Source organism: Ceratotherium simum, chromosome 2 (assembly GCF_057802395.1).
Source record: "Ceratotherium simum simum isolate JZ-2026a chromosome 2, ASM5780239v1, whole genome shotgun sequence".
Classification (NCBI taxonomy): domain Eukaryota; kingdom Metazoa; phylum Chordata; class Mammalia; order Perissodactyla; family Rhinocerotidae; genus Ceratotherium; species Ceratotherium simum.
Genome location: NC_141901.1, coordinates 36,898,032 through 36,918,304, shown reverse-complemented (window position 1 = coordinate 36,918,304; position 20,273 = coordinate 36,898,032). Strand labels below are relative to the sequence as shown.

The window sequence follows — 20,273 nt, the reverse complement described above, 5'->3', positions numbered from 1 at the left end:
CAATTGCCTATATCCAAACCTTCTTCTATCAGACCCACCTCCAACCCAACTCAATTGTCATCATAAAAAGGGAAGAATTTCTTAGAAGTTCCAAATTCAGCAGTGCTCAACCCATTTTCCACAATGACATCTGGTAATTAAGTCCTTCTTTGTCACATACACCCATGGACAACACCTTCACATGGACCACTCACTCACATAGACATTGACAGTCTTTTAAATTGTCTGTATAAATGTGCAACACTGTGTGTTATATTTCTCTTGTAGGTTATCTGTAACTTGAGAGATGGAGACTGAATGCAAGAAAATTGTTCTGCTTAAAGGATTGGAGCCCATCAGTGATTATCATTTCAGCATGGTTAAGTCTTTATTGGCCAGTGATTTAAAACTGACTAGAAAAACTCAAAATGAACATAATAAAATTCAGATTGCTGATTTGATGGCAGAAAAGTTCCCAGGGGCTGCCAGTGTTGACAAACTAATAAAACTGTACAAAGACATAGAAGAACTTAAAGATCGTGCCAAAACTCTTAAAAATGAGAAGTTAAAAGGTAATGAGTGAGAATCCTTCACTCTCACTCTCTCTGCACCATCCTCGATGTTGACTAGAACCTGGACTTGTCATAGTTGACACATCCCATTCCCAATTTAGGACTCAGTAGCCATGGCAATGTTAGTCGAGCAGAGGCCAAGTTGACAACTTAGGGCATCCCCTTTCCTACAAAGAGGTTTAATGTATTTCAGAGGGTATATTTTGGGGGTGAGGGTAAAGTAATAAAGCAGGAGTTGAGGAGAAAGTCAGCCTTTCAGTATGTTAGAAAGGTTAGAAAATGACAAAACAAAATTTTAAAAAATGTGAGTTTTAAAATATTTACATCAATTAAAATACATGTTCTATTAAAATATTTACTCCACCATTATTAGCAACAAAAATCAGGTAGTACTAAAATAAAACCTACTTCTCAGAGATGTGAAGAACTTGTCTCTTATAAAACCACTGGATTATAAAAACGTACTTTAAAATGTCCAAGTCCAGCATCACCACTTTGTCACCTCACTAATTACATCATATTTCCTTTCTCTCATTTCACTAATTCAAACAGATCTTTTACAGAAGATGACTCACTATCAGCAACATGAAACCTTTAGATTCTTAAAAGTAAAGTATAGGATAAGTGGTTGGAAAAGAGTTTGACTCAGGTACATAGGAGTCCAGAGGACAGGAAGGATATGCTCAATGCACATGAGATGAGAAAGCAAACCACTGAGGAAGCATTGAGACAGTCTTTGCACCTGTGTTACCTCTGCTGGCCACCTGTGCCCAGCCTGGCTAATGCAGTAGAGGCAGACACAAGCATACCTAGACCCACAAGCAGGAACTGAGAGGAAATAGTAATGAAAGGGCTTCAGCTGTCTCAGACCAGCTCCTTTGGATTTATTTTTCTCTCTTTTACTGCATCAGTTATAAGAAGATGGAAAGCAAGAGGAACAACTCCAGTGAAACAGAGCAAGAAGGATAAACTCAGTAGTGATGAATCTACTTCCACCACAAACAAAGGTTTTGGACCTGAATTAATCAACGATATGCCTATCTTGAAGGTAGGATGACCAAGGTCCCACTGAAGAGATTTCTTCTATGGCTCTTCCATTTATTACCTTCCTATGAACACTTAGTTCTTTATTCCTTTCTCAATATGCAAGTAGAAGAATCAGAGAAAAAGGGATTCCAGGGGCAGAATGAAAATGAGGTTCAGAGTCAGTAAATTAATAGCTACTGGTCACCCATTATGTTTCAGAACTACTATGCACTTTACGTTATGCAATATAATTCCCTATGACGAAATATGAAATCATGACCCCTCTTTTAGATATGAACTAAAATGGCAATCAGATTAGGGAAACAGCTTGCCAAAGGTGACTGAGAGACTAAATTCAAACTTATATCTCTAAATCTAAGTTCGCTGCTCCTGTCATCACCACAGAGGTGAGTAAATGAGTGACAGGTATAAAATTTTCTCCACCCTTTGCATGAAGCAATCATATATGTTCACTGCTTACCTTCTGGCTACTTCTTCAGAAGATGGACTGTATGTAGCTCCCTGGAGTTCTCAAAGACATAAATTGTAGTCTATTAGAATGTAGTAGTGAAAAGCTGATATGTTTAGCGGTAAATATGTGTTTCATCTAATATTGAAAACCATTAAGAAGGAAAAAATAAAATGTTTTCAGAAAAACAAAACCACAAAAACTGATGAATCTAAGTTGCAGCTACCCCAGGAACAGAGTCAGCTTTCAGAACCTTCGGTAACCAGCACACAGTCAGCTGAGAGCCTTCCCCAGACTCCTCAGATGCCTCCACCAGCCCCATCCAGCAGTTCATCAACCAAGGTACGATCTTCCCATTCCCAATATTTGTCCCTCCCTACAACATATTACAGAGATCATCATGACCTTGAAAGAGCTTCTCAGTAATCCCTCACTAGATACGATTTCTTTACATTGTAAAATGAGTCGTTGATATATCAATATAGTTATCGATATCTCAGTGTATTATAAGTCCATTGCTTCTGCAAGGTGTGTGTTTATGAAATAATTCTTGATCTCAAGAGGGTTACTGCCTTGTGTTGGTCCAGAAAGAGGGAATGGAGGGTGGCCAGACAATTATAGATGAAAAATAGAGTATGTTTATCCCCTACATTCTTATTTCCTTTCATCCTTTCTCCTTACCCATACCTCCAGATTAATTTTCAGTATTTTACGTTCCTTCACATGTCAGGAGTTTTGGCATATGCTGTTTCCATGATTTGGAATTCATTATTCCTGTCTCTTCACTGGCCCAAATATATTCCACCTTCAGGTGCCAGACTGAATCCCTTCCTCAGACAAGTCCTCACTGATACTCACACTCCCAAAAAGAGATCAGATATTCACATTGTTTGCCTTCACATGGCCCTTTACTATTCCTTTGTAGTACTTATCACAACTATAATAAATCTACATCTTTCTTCTCTACTAGACTATAAGCTCAGATTATAGGTACCCTTTCCCAGGAGAAGACGAGACAGGGGTGGGAGAAAGTGAGTACATATCTCATGCATCAACTCCTATCCCAACCTGCCTTTTGTTTTGCCCTGTGGTTGCATGCCACACTGCACAATGAAGCTTGTATCTGAGGTGAATGGGCAGGAAAGGATTGCCCCAAGACAACTTAAAGGGTAGGCAAGAGCAGAATTTAAATCGCTATTCTCTAATACAGTTTCTCAACCAAGATCCATGCTGCCCTCAGGGTACCTCCCCACCACCACCCCACACATACCACTTGAAGAAAGACTTCTTTTATAAAGGCACTTTCAATTTTTGGTTTTGTTTTCTTGTTGTTAGTTCCAAGAACCCACATTTCTACTGATAATCTCTCCCAAAAGATCAGAGAGATGGATTTCTAGGAGCCTGAAGAGCAGATGTCAGGAAGCTATTTGTATATTTGCTTGATGAGAAAGTCATATTTAATAACCATCTATAAGCACAATCAACATTGTGCTGAGATTAGCGTCCGTTATAACCTGGGAAGGTTACTTACCAAAACAATAACCCTTAGAGTTATGCATGACCAAGTTGGCTTAGGCCAGTGTACTGCAGATGTAGAATCTGGATTCCATCCCAAACCAATGAAATTTCGTCTGAGCTTTTAATATTTGCAGAGTGAAATTTGTAATCCTTATTGAGGTGGGAGAGAGTAGGTAGTACAGGTATCTGAATGTGTGCCATTATTCCAGAGAAAATTGATAAGTTAATATCCTGTTTAAAAACGAAAGACAAAAAAGAGTTACATGTTGTGTTCTGTGTGATTTTGAAAATTATTATCCAGAAATAACGAAAAAAATCTAATTTTCTCCAGCAAAGGAATGACGTAACCACCAAAACTAATAACTCAAAAATGAACATGCTATCCCAGAACAGATTGGGCTTCCAGAAACCTCAGAAACAAGTTCATGCCCAACTGAGAGCTGTCCCCAAACTCCTCAGATGCCTCTACAGGCCCCATCCAGCAGTTCCTCACCAAGTACCCTCTTCCTGTTCCCATACCTTGTACTTCCACACAATGTAATTACAAGGATTATCATAATCTTGGAAGAGGTTCCTATCTAACCTCCCACAATATATAATTCAATTATTAAATGTAATTACTCATCCATTTATCAGTGTATAATTTGAGATCCTACTAGATTCTAATTACTTTGCTATTTACAAGGCACATGTTTATGAAATAATCTTTGATGTTAAAAGGGCTACTCTTTTGGGTTGAGTAGAGAGAGAGGGGAAGGTGACCAGTCAAGTAGCGATGAATGTGACTGTGTTCATCCCCTTCTTTCCATTCTTCCTCTTCCCCTTTGTTCACTGACCATACTACAGGATTTATTTTCAAAATTTCTTGCTCCAACCCATGTCAGATGTGACACATACTCGTTTTTTGTTTGGTATCATTCGTCCTGGTTGACCACTGGTTCAAGTGTCTTCAACCTTCAGGTGCAAACCTGAATCTCTTCCTCAGGCAAGTCCACATTAATGCCCACCTCGCAGAAGATGTTAGATATTCCCATTGTTTGCTTTCACTGTCCCTTTATTTTTCCATTTTAGCATTTATCACCACTGTAAGAAGTGTACCTTTTTCTTCCTTACTAGACAATAACCTCAGATTATAGGTACCATTTCCCTGGGAAAGACAAGACCGAGGTGGAAGTGTGAGTGCACACATCCATGCATCAACTTCTTTCCTAGAATGTCTTTTGTTCTGCCTGGTATCACCCCTGTGGTTACCTGCACAAAGGAGTACAATGCCTATTTCTGCAGTGAATAGGCAGGCAACTTGAGGTATAGGCAAAAGCAGCATTTAAATCATTATTCTCTAATATAGTTTGGCACCCAAGCCAAGAGCTACTCTCTGACCCAGGCTGAAAGTCCCCAACATTGTCCCACAGATGACAGTTGAAGACAGACTTCCTGTAGGCAAGATTTCTCAAGTTTTGTTTTGTTACTGTTATTATTATTGTTCACGTCAATAATTCATAATTCCCTACATAGTCTCTCCAGTTTTTTTGGGGGGGATAGAACTAGCAATCTGTGTCTGTTGCCTCTAGGCCCAGGTGGCCATTATCTAGTCATTGAAACTTCAGGCCCACTGTCTATCTGCCGTGACAATGACATACATGGACATCTCAAGACAACTCTATTTCTTTCTGTACCTATAGGCTTGGAAGTGATACTTTAAGGCCCCATCTGCATAAATATGTGACATAATCATTTCCACTCCCAGAAAAATCATTACACTTCCTTGAAACCTCCTTCAAGCATAGGAATCTCAGGGAGGCTCACCTGTGTCCTCAGCCTCATACACCTAAACAGACAATATAGTTATTTCTTCTTTCTGGTTCAGCCACCTCCATAGGAAGCCTGCAAAAAGGGTGTCTGACCACTCCATAATGCACTAAATGAGCAGGAAAGCCTTGCTCTGCTTCATCATGGAGTCTCCCAACTATTTTCTCTATAATATGCTCTCTGTTTGCTTTTGGGATTCAAAACCAGGAGCAGACTAATATTATCTTTGATTCCTCCTGCTTGTTTCCCCCAAAGCAAATAGCACAGAATGGCTTGATTCAAGGACAGGATGCAGTGGTGAAGGAAATAATCAGAAGGAAAAAATTCAATTACCATTTTTAAGAATTATCCAACCAAATAGTATATTTCAGGCATCTAAATCCTACTTTTATGATGGAAGATTTTGGTTTAACTAACTTTGAAAGATGCTCAAGATGCTTTAGTCAATGAGATTAAATTAACACATGTGGCAGAAGTGAATAGAGAAGCTTCTTTAATAAAGTGCTTCCCATATCACCTCTGTCTAGGATTTCCATTAAGAGGGTGAACATAATACATAAAACATCTCTAGGGGAGGAAGAAATATTCCTCTACCCTTCTAGGCTCTTCTGGTTGGTCTAAGAATTAAATTGACATGAGACAGAATAACAGGGGAAAATCAAGCAACTTTAACAACATGTATGCATGGGATAAACCCCGGAAAACTGAGTGACTCACCAAAATGGCCAAATCCACCACCTTAAATACCATCTTCAGCTAAAGACAAAAGAGGATGTCAGTGGTAGTGGTTTGGGACTTCAAAGGGGAGGAAGGCAAACACATGAAGATGGAAAGACAAAGGTTTGGTTAACAAATGTTTGCCATGCCTTGCAAAGATAATGAGACAGGGAAAGGACTTTGATCAAATGGGCCTGGCTAGGTTCCTCTCCACTACTGTTATAATCATCTATAGTATTAGCTCCTTCTGAAACAGGCATTCTATCTTAAATTCTTTTAGGCAGTTAGGGGGAAGGACAAAGTTTATCCTCAGTCTTTGTTCCTCAAAATAACCAAGCCAAAGAGACACGTGTTGAGGTAACAAATTCTGGCCCCTTGAACATCTATGGATCAGAACACAAATACAAACCCCTGTGCTGACAATGAAATAATAATAACAATCTTGATACTTCTATGTAGTGAGCATTTAGCGGTATTGGACTCTGAAACCTGTGATCTTTGTGTACATTATGTCATTTATTCCTTATAATACCACATGAGGGTGCTGTTGTTAGTCCAACCAAATGAGAAAATTGAAGTTCACAGAGGTTAAAAATGTTCTCCAAGATCACACAGATAGTGAATTGTAGAGCCAGGGTTCAAATCCAGCCTTTGAACTCTACAATTTGAGCATTTAGTGGCATATATTGATTCCAGAGTCACAGTACAGATGTTCTAGTATCTGGAAATTATTTTTAAAAATTTATAATTAGACAGTGTTATGTCTCAGGTTGATTTCCATAGCCCAGGCTCTGTAAGCCTTCTAATGAGGAATGAGGTGCCAGGGTGGTCAGAGAGTGTCCTAATCAGAAAGCTGCATGACAGAGGGAGGTATTTCAAGCAGCTTCCTCATCTACAGCTTTATCAACAAGTGACACTTTATGAATTAGATAAGTGAATGCTAAAAGAGGTAAGAACTGTGACAAATTTATATTGGATATAGAAAGTTAGAAATGGGCTTTCCTTAGTGAAATCAAAGGTAGTCAAGATAAATCATTTTAGAGACACTTATGGCTCTTGCTTAAACAATTATAAAAATCCAGGTATTAGGGATGCCTGGGTGAAATCTTGAATGGGTCTGTTTCTGGTTGAGAACTCAGAAGGATTTGGTTGCCTGATGACTACATAGAGAGCAGAATCCCACCTCTAGAATTATGAATTTGAGGGAATTTCTCTAGTACGGTGATAAACAAAGCTTTCAGACAGTTGGAGACTTGGTTCCCTTGACCTGGAGAGCAGATGATAGAAACTGATTTGGTTATTTGGTAAATATACAAGGTAGTAAAAGACTTTTAGTTAATAAAACATCCATAGGTGCAGCTGATGCTGTTCTGAGACTTGCTTCCATTATAAGCCTGGTAGGATTTTCTACCAATACATAACTCCAAGTGTTATCTTGATGAAGTTGACATAGGGCTGTTTGCAGTAGAGGTAAAGCCAGAATTCCATAACAGACTAATGAAAGTTCAATCACCTGAGGTTTTAACATTTGCAGAGTGAAGTTAGTAATCCTGACTGGGTTCCAAGCTGGGAAGGTTTTGGGGATATCTGAAGATGTGCAATTATTCCAGACAAAATTGTAGGAGTGAAGATCCTCTCCTATGTCTCTGTGTGTGTGTGTGTGCGTGTGTGTGAGAGACAGACAGACAGACAGACAGACTGAGAGACAGAAAGAGACCATGAGTAGGAGAATGTTGTGGTTCACTTGATATTGAAAATCATTAATCAGGGAAAAAAATATATATATTTTGCTTCAGAAAAGGAAAGACATCACCAATAAAACTGAGGAATCCAAGAGAATGAAACTATTCCAAGAGCAGAGTCAGCTTCCAGAATCTTCAACAACCAGCACATGCCCAACTGAGGGCTGTCTCCAAACTCCTCAGATGCCACCACCAACCCCATCCAGCAGTTCCTTAACCAAGGTACCAGCTTCCTGTTTCCAATATCTCCACTCCCTGCAATATAATGACAGGGATCAGTAGAACCATGAAGGAGCTTCTCACTAGTCCCCTACTATATACAATTCTTTCTTTAATTAAATCACACATTTTTTGTTAAATGTATATTTTGAGATGAGATTGTACCCTAAATGTGAACTCCAACTCTTATTAGGCACCATCTTGTACATTAGGATAATCTATGACCCAGTGGGAACCTAATCATCCTTAGTCTCCACTGGGTATAATTAGTCCTTTGTTCATTTAACTTTATTTTTGTATTTCCCTCAATACACAGTGAAAGACACAGCATAGGGTCAAATAGGGTGGAGAAATACAGAGCCAACCAAAGCACTATCACCAAATCTTTCCCTTTCATATTTTTTTGCTGAGGAAGATTCACCCTGAGCTAACATCTGTGCCAATCTTCCTCTATTTGGTATGTGAGCCACCTCAGCTTGGCCAACGACAAGTGGTGTAGGTCCACGCCTGGGAACCGAACCTGGGCTGCCGAAGCACAGCACGCCGGACTTATCCACTAGGCCATTGGCCAGCACCTCTCTTTCGTTTTTTGTTTCATAAATAATATCATCTTAGAAAATTTAGGATGTGTACATGCATAGACAAAAATAATTAAATTCTAACTTTTTGAAATCTCTCCTCTATCAAATGCTACATTTTGGTAAAAAGTCTTTCTGATTTTACATTTTGTTATTTATATACAAAGAATATCATTTTGTCCCAGGTTGGATCACATACACGTATTTTTCTATAGCTAAGAGCCTCTATCCAGGACATTTCCAAATTAAGGAAGGTCATGGGATACTTCCAGTGAGTGTCTTACTATCACCTTCCCAACACAGCACTGTTTTTTTGGAAAGGGGCTTTGAGATTTGGATCTTTTGATTGCCACCTTGACTGGGATTAATTTCAGATGAAATCAATGGTTTTGACTAGAGGGAGCCATTCTTCACTCTCAGTGATACTAAAGATGACTTATTTTCTTCCCGATTTATATCTTACTTTGCTCACTAAAATGAGTTGATGGGATAAATTAAGATTGTTTTTTCATCTGCATCTCTATTAGGATTCACTACACAATGGCATTGCTATTACCCACCACCCCTATACTGTACATAGCTCTTCCTAGGAGAAATACTTTTTTCTTGGGTGAATTCTTTTTAAAGAAAAATATTCTTCCTTGCAAACTTATACAAAATGAAGAAAAGAAATAATATTGCTGTTTAAATCTTCTCCATTTCTTCTATTAACTAAGTTATGTCGTCTGCCATATTTGTCTACTTTTTTTCCAAGTTCACCCAATTATGGTGTTCCTTGAGTCTCAACATCAAGCCTGAGAAGGTTCTCACTAGAGAGTTTCTCTGTATACCTTTTCTAAATTTTTCCTGGTATTGGTGTGTACTTTTAAGCAGAAACCAAGACTGAAGGCTGTACCTAAAGAAGCTTCCAAAGAAGAGGATTTCCAGAGGGGCCCCAAAGAAGTGATGGTACTGAAAGCCACAGAACCATTTGCATATGCCGTCAGCGAAGGGGAGAGAAAGATGTTTCACGCCACAGTGGCTACTGAGAGCGAATTCTTCCAAGTGAAGGTGTTTGATGTCAGCTTGAAGGAGAAATTCATCCCAAAGAAAGTCATTGCCATATCAGATTATATTGGCCGCAATGGGTTCCTGGAGGTCTACAATACCTCATCTGTGTCTGATGTTAATGCTGACCGAAAGATGGAGGTTTCAAAGAGACTTATTATAAATGCTACTGCAACTCCTAAAATCATTCATCTGTACTCGCAAGCTCCAGGAACCTTTGTGAATGGAGTGTTTCAGGTGCATAAGGTAAGCCCACACCATTATTTTGTAATATTTCTTCTGCAGGCCCAGAATTTAAAAGCCTTAACTTGCCATTTGGAGCTTGATTAATGTGCCAAACATGGAAATTTAGGACATTCCTGTCCAGGGATTGTTAGGTGGAGTCCTCTCATTTCAGCATATGGGAGAGAGAATCTCTGAACATTCCTTTTCCCACCATGACAACTTGCAAGTTCTTTGGAAAGAGATTCCCCAGAAACCTTGGCATTTTATCAGCTATGATTGTCCGTTGATAGTCAACCTGCTCCAGGACAGTGCAGACTTTATATCAATAGACAAATCCTTATGATTTTGTTTCTTTCAGTTCTGCCTCATCTGTTTCAGTGACAGCTTGACTTACTTGTGAATAAAGAATTGCCCTCTCAAGCTTGAATTCCGGTTGTGACAACCAGACTAAGAAGTCAATAGACTACTCTACCCTAGAATGCAGCTGTTACCAACAAATCACTAAAGTGCTCTTGACTCTTTATATTCATTCATCAAAAAATTGTTGAGCAAGGGGTTTGCCTGGTGGCATGGTGGTTAAGTTCGCGCACTGTACTTCAGTGGCCGGGGGTTTGCAGATGGGAACCCCGGGCAGGGATCTATGCACCACTTATCAAGCCATGCTGTGGTGGATATCCCACATATAAAGTAGAAGAAGATGGACATGGATGTTAGCCCAGGGCCTCAGCAAAAAGAGGAGGATTGGCAAAAGATGTTAGCTCAGGGCTAATCTTCCTCTCCAAAAATATATGTACACACATATATATGAGTATATATGTGTGTATATATATTTAAAAAAGATTGTTGAGCAATTGAATTTGGCATTAAATAATAAGAAATATGGATGTTGAAGAGAATAGAGCAATCATGTAATTTAACTTCAATTTATAAATATGGACAATGAAAACAGAACCTTGGTGAATTCTAAGAATTAGGGTAGCTATTTCAGTCTAAAACAACATAGTACATCTAAGCTTAGCTGACGGAAATTTTTATATGTAGTATGTTTCATACTCCATTATATATGTCTTCTAGGGTGGCTCTTTACTTTTATCCCTGTTGTTTTCTGCACATTCTGTTTAAATGGCTGTGCACACCTATGCATTTATAGAATTAATGTATAGATTAAATAATATAGAAACTAGAAACATGGGGACTAGATAATTTAGATGCAAGATTTGGGCAGACTGGAAAAGAATGAATAAATGCAGAAGATAGAAGAAAGAATTACATATTGATATAGCAATCTACTGAATGAAGACTTGCAACAATCTTTCTCACACTGATAATGAAGCATGAAAGGGCTTTCTTCTCTGTTCTCAGGCACCAAAGAAACCTGTATAGGTTATCATATCTGACTGTATTCAAGTTCCTTAAGAAATATCAGCTATTCTGAGATGGAAGCAGGAAAAATTAGGAAGTAATCAATTATTTTCAGAAGAACCAGGCAAATAAAGACGTAAAAGAAGGAAAGGTAGACACAAGATTCAAAAGGGGGAATTTTCTGGACGAGATGTCTTAAGCTATTTGGTACCTGTAATACTGGACTTACAGCTCATATTAACCTGTCAGAGACAAAAGTTTCCACTAATCCCTGTATTTCTCACAGATATGGAAACCTGATCCAGTTCTCAAAAGATGGATGCTAATTTTCTTTTGCAGAAAATAGTGTGGAATGATTTCATATATTATGAAATACAAGATAATACGGGGGAGATGGAAGTCGTGGTGTATGGACGACTGACCAAAATCAACTGCAAGGAAGGAGATAAACTTCAACTCATCTGCTTTGAATTGGCGTTAGGTGAGAGTAAGAGGCAGCTGAGATCTGTAATTCACAGTTTCATCAAGGTAAGAACTCCTGGGTAACATCATTCTTCTAAAGTAGAATTTAAAAAATCTAGACTGCTGCTATTATACAGACAATCCATCGGGGGAAAAAGAGCCAATCCTTGACCTTCTGAATATAAACTTTCTTTCATATATAATCATTCATTTGATATATATTCATATATAATCTTTCAAATATAATCATTCTTTTTTTAATAAGGAAGGATATCTTTCTTCATATTGAAGAGAGAAACTTCAGAGAGGCATTCAAAAGATATGATAACTAATCTAAATATTATAGAATGGGTTGAATATATCAAAACATTGAGATCATTTAGTAAATTTGGGCTTCATTAAGGCAGATTTGTTTCAGATACTGGCTCTGTGATTTGCTAGTTAGCTAATGAACTTAAACACTAGGAATCTCAGGTTCATCATCTATTAAATGGGGGAAATATCTTCCTTCTCAGAGGATGGTTAGCAGAGCTCCTACCAGATTACATGATCAAGGTTGCCCTTGAGCATCTCAGAACACAAAGTTACCTGCCTTTAGTGAGATACCTGCCTTTAGTGTTTGTTGCTGTTGGTCAACAACAAACAGAGGTGGTTGGTTCTACATGACAAAGTCTATACTCCTTGTCACATTCACACACACACTCACACTCACACACACGCTCACACACACACACACATCTATGTGAGATTCTTGGGACACTACCAAAGGACACTACATTCCAATACTGAAATGTAAACAGATCAAATACAAAAGCTGACATATCCAGGTGCTCAGAAATGCACTTGCTCTTGGATCTTTACAGTTCTCAGGACCATCAATGAAACATTCCAACCCTTCCCTCACACCAGTGCACCAGGAATGCCTTTTGTACCTTTTCCCCACTTTTTTTTTTTTTTTTGTGAGGAAGATCAGCTCTGAGCTAACATCCATGCTAATCCTCCTCTTTTTGCTGAGGAAGACCGGCTCTGAGCTAACATCTATTGCCAATCCTCCTCCTTTCTTTTTTCCCACAAAGCCCCAGTAGATAGTTGTATGTCATAGTTGCACAACCTTCTAGTTGCTGTATGTGGGACTCGGCCTCGGCATGGCCTGACAAGCGGTGCGTTGGTGCGCGCCCGGGATCCGTACCCGGGCCTCCAGTAGCGGAGCACGCACACTTAACTGCAAAGCCACGGGGCAGGCCCTCCTCCACTTTTCTTCTCAGTGAGAAGTTTCCCCTCAACTTGACATGGAATACACCTGCTCCTTCCTCTCGCTTGTTGTTCCCCACACCTCCAGCCTGTCCACATGTACTCATGCTGGGTGTGAATGAATATCTCATTCCGGTTCACAACCAAGAGGAGGGGGTGGTGACTCAATAAGCAGGACATCATTAAATGAGATAGGTGAGAGTGAGAGAAGAGCCTTTTAGAAAGGAAGAGAGAAAGGGATGCAGCCTATGGCAAAGAGAGGCAGTATGAGTGAAGGGAGAATTGTATGATCAGGTGCATCTCAACTGGTCTATCTTTATCTCTTGCTTCTTCAAGGTCATCAAGGCCAGGAAAATCAAGGAAACAACCACTCAATCCTGATTCATATATGAAAACCTCACTATATTTCTCCTTCTTAAAACGTGAATGCCATTAATAGTGATGTTAATGAAGATAAGATTTAAGTACAAATATATATATATATATATATATATATATATATATACAGTGCACATATATATATGATAGACAACAATATATTTACCAGGTATTAATTCTTGGAAATGGGATGTAACAGGTGTTTTGCATTTTCTTTTTTATATTTTTCTGTACTATCTCAATGCCATATTTTACATCTGTAATTTTTATAATTTGGAAAAAATTATAAACATCATTTATTTCTTTAATGCAGTGTTTCCCCAGGAGTCTAATTTATTGGTGAATTGCTTAAAAGCAAATAGTCTGTAGCCTGCAAAGCACGGTGGGGCACACAGGGCCCAAGGAATGTTTGCATTTATACTTTGGGTATGATCTTTACAGGATAAGACTCTGGTCAAGGATGGACTTGTTGAAAAGGCTATGCTCTTTGCAAAGAAACGCAGCAAGGGGGCAGACAGGCTGAAATGCAGTCTCTGCTTCAATTGCCAAGCCTTCTGTCCTAGGAGGGGGTACTTTAGCCCACAACAATCAATATCTTTTCAATTGGTCTCCTGGAGGGGACATAATTGGGCAATTTGTCTGCAAAATAAGGCAGTTTCTCCTGATTAGCAGGAAAACACTAGCATATATTGGAAGCAATTCCAGACCTGTCTGATTTGAAATAACCGGTTCCACTCACTTACTCAAGTACCAAGAGCTCTGTAGCTCTCCAACTATATTTGCTCGTCTCAGATTTCACGTATGTGGATTTCATCAGGAAGTTGCTCCAGGTACAGACCTGTATTAGGCAAACACTGAAGAATAATAAATTCACTTTAGAGTACAATGGCAGAAAGTAGACATCTAAAACTGAAATTGACAATATATTTAATGATCACATATTTGATACCTGCTGTTTTGCAATTATTTTGGGTCACTTAATCTTCTTACTAGCTCTGGAGGGTTGATAGTGCTCTCCTTTTTATTCTCTTAATGAGAAAAACCATGAACAGAGAAGCTAAATCACTTTCCTAATGATTTAGGACAGTTTCATCATAACAAGAATTTCCTTCATGCTACTTGTCAACTCTTCCCCCAATTCCAAGCTCCTGGCAACCACTGATATAGTTTCTTAACTTACACTTTTGCTTTTTCCAGACATTCATAAAATGAAATTAAAAATATATATAGAATTTTGAGTCTGGCTTCTTTCACTTAGTGTAGTCCATTCAAGATTCATCCACGTAGTGGTGTGTACCAGTTTATTCCTTTTTATTGCTCTGTAAAATTTACTTGTGTGGATCCACCAAAATTTATTCATCCATTCCCCAAGTGAGGAACAATTGGGTTGTTGATAGTTTTGCATAATCATATTAAAATTGCTGTAAATATTCACCTGCAGATTTTTGTGTGATCACACGTTTCCATTTCAATGGGCAAAAAACTTTTAGTGAGATTGATGGTTCATATAGTAAGTGTATGTTTAAATGTATAAGAAATTGCCAAATTGTTTTCTAAAGTAACTGTAACATTTTTCATTCCCACCAACAATGTGTGAGAGTTTCAGTTGCTCTGCATCCTCCTCAGAATCTAGCATTGTAAGTGTCTTAACTTAAAAAAAAAATATCTGCCAAACTTTTTGAAAAGTGGGGTGCCATTTGACATTTCTGCCAGCATTTTATGGCAGTTCTCAACCTCTACATCCTCGTCAGCCCATGGTATGGTCAATCTTTTTAAGTTTGAGCCATTCTAGTTGGTAGATAGTGGTATCTCACTGTAGTTTTAATTTGCGTTTCCCTAAGGATGAATTTGGTGAGCATCTTTTTACGTGCTTGTGTGCCACCCATGTACCTGTTTTTACCTATTTTTAAAATTCAGTTGTTTGTTCCCATATTATTGAGTTTTGAGAATTCTTTGTAAATTCTGGATACAAGATCTTTAGCAGCTGTGTGACTAGCAAGCATTAAGTTCCAATCTATGGCTTGCCTTTTGGTGCCTTCGAGGTATCTCTTGAAGAGAAATTTTCATTTTGATGAAGTTTAAATTATCAAAAAATTTGTTCTGTGTAGATTATGCTCTTTGTGTCACATCTAAGAAATCTTTGCCTAAACCAACATCACAGGGATTTTCTCTTTGTTTTCTTCTAGAAGTTTTATAGTTTTAGGTTTTACATATAAGTCAATGATCAATTTTGAGTTAATTTTTGTACAGAGAGTGAGGTATCAATCAAGCTAATCATTTTATTAAAATGAGTGTCCAATTGTTCCAATACTATTTGTTGAAAAATTATCCTTTATTGAATTGTGCTTGTACTTTTGTAGAAAATCAATAAATTGCATATATGTGGCCTATTCTTGGACTCTCTACTGTGTTCCATTGGGTCTCGTAGACGCAAATAATCAATAATCAATCTACAAATCAAAATTGGGATGAGTTATTACATAAGCCTTTCTCAGGACCGTACAGCCTGAGAGAATGCCTTCACCAAAAGAGGAAGCTCTCTGAAGAAGTGAGGTGTACGGTGTGGTTATGCTGTCTTGGGACAAGGAACATACATCAAATATGACAGGAATATCTCTTGTTACCACAGTCATGAAGAATGTTTTGCATCTTCAAGGAGGTCAGTGGTCGCAAGATGATCACAGCAGGTCACAAGATGTACACAGTAGGTCAGTTTGACCCTTAGTTTCTGGGAAAGAATGATTATCTTGAACGAAATGCTGAAATGGTGGGAGGCATACATCCCCATCTTTAAAGACATCATTCTTTGCTTTGTAAATGTTTAAAGCAGGTGTACAATTCATGATTGACAGGCCACGTCAGGCCTTTCTGGAAAAACAAAGTCAGGCTGAATTAGTTTTAAACCAAATGGCTTTCTCATATAGCTCAGTATGTATACTTTTCTTATTGCTTTTCATTTATTCATCAGTTTATATGCCTATTCTTTCTCCAATATCACAAAATTATCTTATTATTTATATCCCTTTTATAAATATTTTGTATCATTGCCTTAGAGTTTAGAATATACATCTTTAATTAATCAGAATCTACCTTCAAATATTATCATGCTGCTTGACATGTTGCTGTGTAAGGACTTTCCAACACTATAATCCTAATTCCTCCCTCTCATATTTTGTGCTATCATTGTCAAATATTTTACTTTTATTTATTCTATAAACATACAATATATCACTAATATTTTTTTTTTCAGATTTTGGATTAGCAAACTATGAAGCCCCAGACCCCTACCCCTATCTTCTTAGCTCAGGACATTATGTAAGCCTTAATTGCTGGGCTGTCTATGAGTCTCATATCTTTTATGGGACTCCTGTAGGTACACAATTAAATTTGTTTTTCTCCTGTTAATCTGTCTTATGTCAAATTAATTATTATACGAGCCAAAGAACCTAGGAGGGAAGAAGGGAAAACTATTCCTCCCCTACAGCAATCAAGGACAAGAAATGATTCACAATCAAGTCCAAGTCAAAAAGGAGCAGGGTATTGATCAGTTATCTAGAAGATTGATAGTATTTTAGGTTTAATTTAATGGACTAATGAATATATTTTTATGCATGGTTGGCCAGATTGAAGGCTCATCACTAGGGTAAAGAACGTGTCCTTCTTATCCAAGGTCATTTTGGGCTTGAATTTTCCAGGAGGATGGATTCTCCTTCTCAGTTCCCCTGCAACTAACCACAGACCAGAGTGCTTCTGTTAAGGCTCCTGGAGGAAAGGTCAGCAGGTTCCCTCTCTGTGGTTCCTCTGGTCCTTTCCTTGACCAGAAGAAGTAGTCACAGAAGGTTAGTTCCTCCGAGGCTCAGAGTCAAAATACTTTTTATTTCTCACTTTTTTTTTTTGTGCTAGAAAATAATGTTTAATATTTCAAACTGAAAGAACTGCACTTTAGGAAAACATGCAACTCATTTTGCACGATTTTCAACATTATTTTCTCTTAAAGGTTTAAAAATAGAATTGTTGTCTATCAGTTTGACTTTATTAAAAACTAAGGGCTATATCTCACTTCTAATAAATTTCTTCATACTAACTCTGTCTTCTGTTTTCTTCTTTTAGTCACAATTCCTTAATCTTGCCCTAGTTATTGGTCTTCCAGGTCTGTTAGTCTGGTTTATCACTCAACTACAGTAACTTTGCATTCACAACAACAGTCACTTAAAATAAAGATCATATATATAAAATACAAAAATAACACAGAGGGCAAACATTATTTGTGTATGAGGTAATTTCTTTTTCAGAAGCTACGAGGATAAAAGGAAGCTGAAGTAGGAATGTAACTGCTTCATGAGAATAAAAACAGTTTTAATGTATTTCAGTTTTGCCACAATCACTCTGTGGCTCTTTAGTTTTTTGGGGTTTGTTTCAGTTTTTTCCATATAAGTAGACTTTGAAATGATGAATTTCTAAAGTCTCTTCAAGCTCATAGTGGTGAATAAGCTATTTTTGCTAATCACTATAAAATTGTATATAGAAACTTACCTTCTGGAGTACAAACAGCCCATTCAGAATTGTTCCAGGGGGTTGAGTTGGAAGCTTATTGATCTTTAGGGTTTCAACATCTTTTATTTATATTTATTTATATTTATTTATTTATGTTTTTTTGAAGAAGAAGATTGCCCCTGAGCTAACGTCTTCTGTCGATCTTCCCCTTTTTCTTTTTTTCTCCCCAGAGCCCCAGTACGCAGGTGTATATCCTAATTGTAGGTCCTTCTAGTTCTTCTATGTGGGACGCCGACTCAGCATGGCTTGAGGACTGGTGAGTAGGTCGGCGCCCTGGATCCAAACCAGTGAACCCCAGGCCACCAAAGCAGAACACGTGAACTTAACCACTGGGCCACCGGGCCAGCCTCTCAACAGCTTTTCTGATAAAGTGCTTTGGGACACTGATCTGTTGGTCAGATCCAGCATCAACCATAGTGAGGCGCTATTCACTTCCAGGCAACGAGTGTGCCGATAATATTTTGACGTTATAATTATTTTCTTTGGAGTGAATTTACATTTTAGATCTTTGTTGAAAACTTTCACAGAAAAGAATTCACGCTCAGTAGCCACGCTAGCATGAAAGATCTCTTGCTTCCCTTCTCGTGTTTCAAATTTGAATGGCTTCATTTCATTCCTTTCACTACTGTGACTGTCACAGGGCCTTTCTTCAACCCTTCGTCCCAGATAGATTCCTCCTGGGCCACCATCTGTTTCTGCTCAGGCTGAAGACAACAGAAGAAAGACAACAGCTTGAGTAAAGAAGGTGCTATTGAGGGAATCTCACTTCACTCACGATGTTAAACCTCACAAAGCCAGCGATAGATAGATGTAATCAAAGAAAAAGACATATAAATGAGTTAGGAAGAAATTTGAGATTTAGAATTGTCTAGATAGAAAGAGAATGCAGATGGAAGATTTCAAGTCTGGTGTTCAGATGAGACAGTATAAAAGGTTTTGGAGGCAGACTCCCTGATCTGAATCTTGGCTTTTCTTCTACATGTAAAGAGCCCACCAGATCTCTGAAGCCTTGCTAACTAAGGCAAACGAGTGAATCTCATTCTGTCTTCTTCTGTCAACTCCATTATGGCACAAGATATCCTTGTTCCTCCACCCAATACTGTCTTGAGTACTCATTTTACTCTGGTATAAAAGTAAAGGAGCTCAGTGGCCTGCAAAAGGCTCCCCAAATTCCTAGAGATGGTCCTGTGTGTAATGAAATTACAGATTATGTTAAATGCGAGTAAAGGGCATGACCTCAGTCAGAGATCCTATAAGTGAGGTACAGGGAGAATTAAAAAGGAGAATCAATTCTACGTTTAAGAATTTATCCTTAGAAATAATGAACTATGCACAAAATTTATACCAAAGAATTATATCTTGTTATTTGCAATTATAAAAAATTGAAATAATTTAAATATCCAAAATTAAGAAGTTAGTTAAATAAAATATGGCAAAGTCAGATAACAGAATACTATACTATACATATTAAAACTGCTTTACAAGTATAATATGATAAAGTGTTATAATCGACCCCAAAAATGGAAAGGATACAAACAGAATAAATAACGTGTTTCTTTTTGGATAAATAAACAATTAATCACACACATAAACATATTAAAAGATATTTAGCAACATCAAATATAGCTATCTCTAGGCAATAGGATTATAGGTAACTCTTTTCTTTGTAGCTTTTCCAAAGTAACAGAGTTAAGAGAATTGGGGCAGTCTGTTTTAGAAGCAAATGCTACTTTTAAAAAGCAACTTGCTGTCCAGAGTCAAAGGGGAATAGAGAAAAAACAGAGGCATAGAAGGCCACGTGTAGGAATTTCTGAGAGGGATCTCTAATGGGACCTGGAGTGTGGGAAAATGCCTATCCATAAGGAGACCCTGATGGACAAGGCAACAGACTCTATTTGAAACTGTTCAGGAAAATGTCAGCTTCACTTACTTCCATTCCAAGATTTCTTCTCTTTGGTATCATGTATCCATAGTTGAATAATGCATATTTCCATTACTGATGACCACAAGGCATCACTTATACCTGAATCTTGTCTCTCTGACAACACCAGAGGGTTCTGGGCCAAGCCCGGAGAGAGTGGCTGCTCTAGACAAAGAGAAGGTAGTAAATATAATCAGTTTTCTTACTTCAGACATCTATAAAATGCTATGATACCTGCCTCACAGGATATGAAATTGCATGTGTGTGGTGACTCCGTGGTGAGTCTCTCACATATTGCCTGCTGCTCCACTTCAGGACCAAAGTTATCCTTCTTACAGAGGCCAAGACCCTCTCCAAGCATTACTCTTGTCTGAAGAGTGCTGATTCACCTGAGTCAATGAAGGTGTATAAAGGTCTTCCCATTCCATTCAAACCATGACAACT

At 38.1% G+C, this 20,273-nt stretch overlaps 1 protein-coding gene and 1 long non-coding RNA gene across 2 annotated transcripts; one reads left to right on the top strand and one right to left on the bottom strand.

The window, feature by feature from the left end:
- Positions 1–286: 286 nt before the first annotated feature.
- Positions 287–13,435, top strand: LOC106800027 (interferon-activable protein 203-like). The gene is made up of 7 exons (XM_087441074.1): positions 287–551; positions 1,463–1,599; positions 2,230–2,388; positions 7,887–8,054; positions 9,503–9,922; positions 11,603–11,791; positions 13,313–13,435. The coding sequence occupies exons 1-7, from the start codon at positions 287–289 to the stop codon at positions 13,355–13,357; spliced, it is 1,383 nt and encodes a 460-aa protein (XP_087297200.1). The 3' UTR covers positions 13,358–13,435.
- A 2,161-nt stretch (positions 13,436–15,596) lies between these two features.
- Positions 15,597–19,990, bottom strand: LOC147917892 (uncharacterized). The gene is made up of 3 exons (XR_015554719.1): positions 19,839–19,990; positions 17,888–18,612; positions 15,597–16,222 (listed from the first exon to the last, which is right to left on the bottom strand). It is a non-coding gene; the product is annotated as an uncharacterized LOC147917892 (long non-coding RNA).
- Between the last annotated feature and the right edge of the window lie 283 nt (positions 19,991–20,273).

Bases quoted from the DNA above. Each gene is read 5' to 3' on its own strand.
- LOC106800027 (XM_087441074.1), top strand. From the start codon at position 287: ATGGAGACTGAATGCAAGAAAATTGTTCTGCTTAAAGGATTGGAGCCC. The intron at 1,600-2,229 runs GTAGGATGACCA...AAATGTTTTCAG, and splicing joins ACGATATGCCTATCTTGAAG to AAAAACAAAACCACAAAAAC. The intron at 11,792-13,312 runs GTAAGAACTCCT...TGCTTCTTCAAG, and splicing joins TAATTCACAGTTTCATCAAG to GTCATCAAGGCCAGGAAAAT.